This window comes from Sparus aurata, chromosome 15 (genome assembly GCF_900880675.1).
Source record: "Sparus aurata chromosome 15, fSpaAur1.1, whole genome shotgun sequence".
Taxonomy (NCBI): Eukaryota; Metazoa; Chordata; class Actinopteri; order Spariformes; family Sparidae; genus Sparus; species Sparus aurata.
This window is the reverse complement of record NC_044201.1, coordinates 22349190-22356260: the sequence shown is the minus strand read 5'-3', so window position 1 is coordinate 22356260 and position 7071 is coordinate 22349190. Positions and strand designations below refer to the sequence as shown.

General features: G+C 41.4%; 1 protein-coding gene across 2 annotated transcripts; it reads right to left on the bottom strand.

Moving 5' to 3' along the window:
- Nucleotides 1-132: 132 nt before the first annotated feature.
- On the bottom strand, nucleotides 133-4421 carry LOC115596214 (serine/threonine/tyrosine-interacting-like protein 1). Of its 2 annotated transcripts, XM_030441065.1 has the most exons (6): nucleotides 4158-4421; nucleotides 3978-4060; nucleotides 3698-3828; nucleotides 3418-3586; nucleotides 2605-2741; nucleotides 133-2199 (listed from the first exon to the last, which is right to left on the bottom strand). In XM_030441065.1, the coding sequence occupies exons 1-6, from the start codon at nucleotides 4158-4160 to the stop codon at nucleotides 1547-1549; spliced, it is 1176 nt and encodes a 391-aa protein (XP_030296925.1). In that variant the 5' UTR covers nucleotides 4161-4421; the 3' UTR covers nucleotides 133-1546. The 2 variants fall into 2 exon arrangements, with proteins under 2 accessions (XP_030296925.1, XP_030296927.1); XM_030441067.1 differs by having other exon boundaries at nucleotides 3978-4421.
- Between the last annotated feature and the right edge of the window lie 2650 nt (nucleotides 4422-7071).

The window sequence follows — 7071 nt, the reverse complement described above, 5'->3', positions numbered from 1 at the left end:
TGTCTATCCCGGGTTTGACCCGCGCTGAGACAGACACAGATGATTATTTTTGGGGTTTAAAATTGCGTCTATAACGTCACCCTCGCGCTGCCACGTGTTGAATTGTGCTGCAAAAACTCATATTTGCTCTCTGGCTTTTCTCTGGCCAATGCTAGAATGTCTCCTTTCACTGTTTATATTCATTGGCATAAGGCTTTTGACAACAAGGCATGTGTGCCTTTAGGTTCATTATCTCCATGCAAAGTGATGTTTTATGCAGTTTTTGCAATGTTCACTTTGGCCGAAGACACACACAAAAAAACAAAATTTTAAAACAATTTTAACCTGCTGTCTCCTCCTCCGTTCATGCCACATTCCAGAAAATTCCTTCCTCCCAACCAAATGTGTGACTGGAGGGAGGGAATTCCTGCTGCCTGCTACTGAGTTCAACAGGGTGGAGCTAAGTGTGTGTGTGTGTGTGTTTGTGTGAGGAGTATACACTTCCCTGCAATATTTCTCCTACGCTAGATGTAACAAATCTAGCACTAGCAAATGCTCTACATAAACACTGCAGACTGTATGTATGTCTCTGTTATAAACACTGCCTATTTTCAAGACTCCGTCCAGTCAGCCTTTACATACTTTCCCACATGAACAGGCAGCATGACTCAGTATTAGAATATCATCACCTCGTGGAATAACGTTGAGTAAAAGCAATAGTTCTTGTGTGAAATGCTATAAATGCACTTTATTAATCTATATCTTCTATCAAATATCACCCGAGTATAAATGTCATGACAGGATTTATGTTGTACTGACTCACACAGAGGTCGCAAATGTAAATATCTTTATGATTACTGTTATCGAAGCATAGCACAGGTAGGATTAAAGGATAACTTCACCCCCAAAAAAATGAAAACTCAGTCATTATCTACTCACCCCAATGCCGATGTAAAGTTGGGCGGTGTTTTGTAGTCCTCGAAACATTTCTGGAGCTTCACAGCAAAGCAGCGTTGCAGCATTCTCCAAACAGATGGGGTTTTGAAATGTAAGTAAGACTGAAAATAAACATAAATTGGCTCCATACAGCTCGTCTGGCGTAATCCAAGTGTCCAGAATCCCAGAGAACCAAAATTGATTTGAAAAGAAGTTATTTGCACCCTTTTTTAAAGCCGAAATCTTCACTGTACTTTCTCAGCCAGAAGCGTTAGTGTGCTCCCCGTCTAAAGTTGGTGTGTCATGCTCGATGAGGTGCATGTTCATGTTTTTAAACCAATCACTTGGTGATTAGGAGAGTGCTGCATTGTGGCTTTGCCGTGAAGCTCCAGAAATGTTGACTTTCCATCAGCATGGTGGTGAGAATAGGACAGTTTTGGACAGTTTTGGACTTTGTAAGGGAAATAGGTCTACTCCTATCCAGTCACTGAAAGTCTTTCTTAGAGTACAAAATCCACCTCTGCTTGTACACTCTCAGTTTGACACTTGATAACTTGAGAAAACCAATATCATAAACTTTCTCTCAATTTCAACTGTATGAAAAAATATCCAGTGTATCCTCATCTTCCAGTCATCGGCGAATGTCATCCAGGGAGGTGAGTCTGCTCCCAAACAGCTGCTCCTCATAGGTCAGCAGCTGACGCAGGAAGTTCACATTGGGTGCCGTGCATGCCCTCCTCTCCTTCAACCAGCGCAGGGCATGAAGCAGCGACCAGCTCCGATGCTCCATGAGGAAGGCCAGCGTTAGTGCTGAGCTGCGACTTCTGCCCATACTACAGTGGACCAGGACCCGGCCGGCAGGCTCGGCCTTCAGCGCTGCATTGATGAACCTGGATGCCAGCGGCAGTGCCTCCACCAGGTTCTGCTCAGAGTCATCACTCAGATGCAGCCTCAGGTAGCAGAGCATGTTGGGGAAAGCATCAGGGCACTTGGCAGTGGCATTGACCACATGTGTGATGTGAAGATTCTTGATGATGCCATAGTCAGAGGCCTGGGAGACAGAGCCCTGGTAGAGAGCTCCTTCCAGGATCTCTGAGGGATAGATGGTGAGGGTGTGTCGCTCTGGTTCCAGCAGGACCATTCGTGATGAGCAGAGAAAAGGGTAGAGGGCATTGAAGGCTGAGAATCCCCCCAGCAGGATGACAGGGTCCATCCCCAAAGCATTGAGCTGGAAGAAACAGCGCTGGAGGTCTGGGGAGTCCGCCCTGGCTTTTACACTGCCCACTGAAATAAACACAGAGACAGATAGAAACAATCCCAGTGACAGAACAAAGACAGGAAGAAAAAGATCAGTACAATCACACAAGTAGATTTCAACAGGAGTCTACAGCCATCAGTCTGGACCAGTGGACAGACTGAGATTGCCATCCATAGAGCCTCGATGCGAGTCAAGCCAAGGCAAGTCCAGACATATTTATTTCTGCAGCACATCTAAAACATGAGCTGACTAAAATGCTTTACAAACAAAGGCAAAAGAAAATAAGGCGAAGATATCCAGAGTTAATTCCCTGAGCATTTTAAAAACTAGTGAAACAGCTAGTATGAGAGCCCATTAAGTAGTAACAATGCAAGCACAGCATCATGTCCATATATGTTCTGTGTTTACTTGTGATGGTACATGGTACATACCTGGGCTGCATCCCTCCTCTGCGTACAGCAGTATTATTGAATATTTCTGCAGCTCTATAGAGCTGATCAGACAGCCCAGCTGAGGGTGGATCACCGTCACAGCCGCGCGCGCTGTCACCACGTGGCTCTCCTTGTACCTAACACACACACACACAATCGTTCATAATATACACACACATAGATTATGGATCATAACTGCAACATCCACGTTACTCGTTCTTCTGTGGCAGATTTCTTAGAGGTGGAGGGAGGTGATATTCTATATGTTCTTTAACTGAAAAGACCAAAATCATCAATGTGTTAATCTCCCATTACTTTCTTACCTCCCAAGCCTGCTCCTAAAGATCTATATCGTATCATTAAACGCGTGTTTCATTTAGTTGTTTCATTTATTTGAAAAGGATGAAATCATTCCCTGAAATAGCTGGGGATTTTATATAAGCAAACTTTACTAAACAAGAAGGTAATAGTGAATTTATTTGGGATTTTTACACTATTTGTTTTACTTTTAGGTTGGATATGTTAATTGTTGGTGTTCATGTGGTTCTGCTCTGTTTTGGGTAACTAGAACCCTTATTACTTTTGAGGCCCCTTTATGGCTCAGTAGAAAAACTTCCCAGGTTCACCTAAACAACAAAAGGAACACTGACGCAAAGTGATGCAATGTACCGGTTAATATAAATACATGCTATATTTGTAAAGCAGCCAGTGATCAGTGCTTGGTGAGATAGATGTGTTTATTCAAAGCTGGCAACGATTGATTTCACTGTAGCTCAGTTTATATGACAGAGCCTCTGCATCTATAGCACTCACCTCTTTGCGCTGCGACAGTCCAGGATGAGAATATAATACGGATCATGCAAGGCCGGGTGGCCTTCCTCTGCATTCAGCAGGTTGTACGCTTGCTGCGGGGTGATGTAGCCTCGCTCGACACAAGCTGTTTCTGGAAGAGCAGGAACCAGCACCTCCTCTGGCTCGCACACTGTTTGCAGGCGGGAGAAGCACAGAGTGTTGCGGTGTGTCTGCTTGTGTGTAGTTATGTGTGCATGCATTTTTTTTGTGAGAGAGTTAAAGGTAAAAATACCCCCTTTACCTTTGCTCCCAATAGGTACGATGGAGGAATGGTCACTGCCTGTGCTATTGACGTCTCTGTCACAGATGCTGCCCGCTGTCTGGGATGTGTTGACAGGCTCTCTAGAGGCCGCTTTGCAACTGTTATTCACTCTGGCATGAACACGGAGACAAACATACAGAGACGTGCAAAATAAACACAGTGATACAGCAAAAACTAAACACAACACCAGTTTATGAAGGCCACTCCAATCGACTGATTTAGGTTTTTTAGAAAAAAAAACAACAGCAGAACTCTTTACCTGGACAGAACTACGCCCATCTCGTTTAAGTCATTTGACAGATGCATCAGTTGTCCCCACCAGCCCTTCATTAGAAGAACATGCTACACCAGGAAACCAAGAGATGATGTTGAAAAAGAAATTATCCCAAAAAAATTAAAAACACACACAATAAGAAGTATAAAGATTTGAAAAACCCACCATGCACTATATGTTGTAGCAGTGATTCTTTCTAAACACTGCCTCAGCCTTTCACCTAATTTAGCTGGTGGTCTTGGAAACAGGGCAACGGTCGAGTGCTCTAGAGGAGCACATGGTAGCTGACTGTGACAGGTGACGGAGGAGAGACCTGGGTAGGAGTCGTACTTCACCTAAAAATAACTCATAATAGTTGCAGCGTGCTTGGACATTTTCTCAGGTTCCAAACAATACAAAGATTAGAGCAGTCTTTAAAAGAAACAAGCGTGGTACTATTTACTGTAACAAAAAACCCGTCATCAATGTCTGTTTGATCAACAAAAAAAAAGTTTATCTTAGTAGGGAATATGCCCAAAGTGATATGATCATCCAATAAAATGTTGTCTACAAACTTGCGAGGGATACATTCATCCATGACATCAACAGAGATTTTTGATACTCTTATCAAATGCCGTCAGTGTTTGGTTTGGCGTCTTCCCCCACATTGCCTTTCCTCGCCATAGAGAGTATACAACCAAACAAGAGGTCTTAGCCTTGATCATCCTACTGGCTAGAAGATTGATATTTACAAACTGGAAATCAATTGTACTTCCCTCTCATACCTACTGGATAAGAGGCATTCTTTTCTTTCTTTGACTGGAAAGAAATCAGCCTTTTGTGATGTGTCTCCTTCCAGAGATTTGGGAAATATTCGGTCCATTCTTGAAGCAACTTTAGTGTCTATAACACACGTGGTGACTTACTGATATATGTCTTTCTTTGTTTTTTTGCGCTTATTGTTGTGTCTTATTTATCTCAGTCTCTCTCTGCTGTTTTGGTCTTTTATAATTTCTTTTCTACTTTTTTAGAAATGCAAACAGTATCACATAAATCATATAAATACAAGGTAGTGCAATAACAAGCTGGAAAAAAGGTTTGAATATAACTTTATATCTTGTAATACTCCTGTTGTCACACTCTGCCATGTCTCTCAGCCTTTAGTCACATCCTCTTCATCTCTTTCCCTCCATCCAATCCACCCCCACCCGTCTTGTGATGCTCTGTACCCTTCTTGCTCCCTATGATCATGACCCTCTATTAAACACCACTGAACCCGGTCACTGTCTGTTTATAGAACTGGTTTTACCTCTTTTGGGATATAGTATAGGTTCTTGACTCAAGCATTTGAGTAAACAGGTTGTATGTATGGTCACGGATCAACTAAACAAACTTAATTAAACTGCGACCCATCTGGTGTGTCATATAGCCTCTGCTGATGCCATCAGTATAAACAGACTATGACATGTACATTGTTGTCATCTTAAATATGTCCATTGTGTGGTGTTGTGTTTGGTTTATAGTTATCGCTCATTCAATTTTCCATAATATGATCTGTTGCGCCGCACTTAATCCGACCTGTGTCCCTCTGCCCCACGTCTTTCCCCCTCTCTCTCATCATGGTCACATGGCCATAAAAAGGGCCAACATTTTTAAAAATCCTGTATTATTTCCAAAATACCTGCTGTCTTTTTATTTTACAACGCCTCCAAATGTATGATAAGATTTGTGTCCAACATCAGAAACAGAGCATGACTGCCCCCTGGTGTCCTCCTGGGTGAGTTTAATACCAACAACCTGGTGAATGTCTGAGAATGGTCATTGAGGAACACACACATCACTCATATGAGTGTGCACACAAGTATGTACACATATTTATACTTATCACAGGACACACATCAGACATGACAGCGTGCTTTTGTCTGTACATATACGATCAGTCACCAACCTTTTTGCTCTGTTTGTTGGTGTTAAATGCTCAGGCAGCCTAAATGACACAACGAGTCGTAACAGAGAAGGCCTCTGCATCTCACCGGCTCGACACTAAAGTGCTCTGGATCATTCAAAGGCCACCTGTGTCATCATCATCATCATTACCTGTATTTATACAGGGACGGACATTGAGAGCAGGCTCACTTTTTCGATTGATGCCCTGAAAACATCACAAAAACACAATATATATAAATATTATTGTACATTTTAAGACAGTTGAATGAAATGACAATAGATATGAGGCAATAGAGCCAGGTGACATCGATTCTAATAAAACAGATTGATAACTGCATTAAAAGAGAGTAAACGTGATCAGCTTGTCTAGTTGTAATTGATTTCTGCCAGTTAAACAAAAGAAATACATAAAAATAAAATAAAAATCCCATGGTTAATCATGCTTATGAAAAACAAGCACAAATTATGACATAAATGTGTTATTTTTTCTAATAGCTTTTGTCTCTTAATTCTGACTTCAGTTTAATGATTATGACTTACTGTCTCATAATTATGGGAATATATTTAACTTGTGTTTTCGTGTGTTTTTTTCATCTTTGTATATTTATCTTTCTGATAGCATATTTTTTTATCTCATTAATATGACCCTTTATCCAATAATTATGACCTTTTATCTCTTAATTTCAACTTTTTTATCATTAAAATGTGAGTTTCAATCCCTGAATTTTGACTTTTTATCTCATTGTGACGTCTAACTCTCAGTCTTGACTTTTGGATGTCATACATGTAATTTTTCATGTCATAATCATACCTTTTTATCTCATAATTATAACTTTTTATCTCATAATTGTGACTGTGTATCACGCTATTGTGCTTTTTTCAATCCCGTGTCACTTTTTATCCAATACATTTGACTCTCATTTAATAATGATGACTTTTTTTCATAATGACACAAGAATGTTTTTTTTTCAACAAGCTTGGTTTTGTCTTGTTTGGCTTTGTCAGAGTGCACAGCCCACCTCCCTGTCAGTGTGATGGGTCTGGGTCCTCCAGCAGACCCTCCTCCATGCTGCCATGTGGCGCATGAGGACTCCAGCCACGGTGACCACACAGCAGCAGAGGGAGAAGTGTCAGGAATGTCACAAACAGGTGG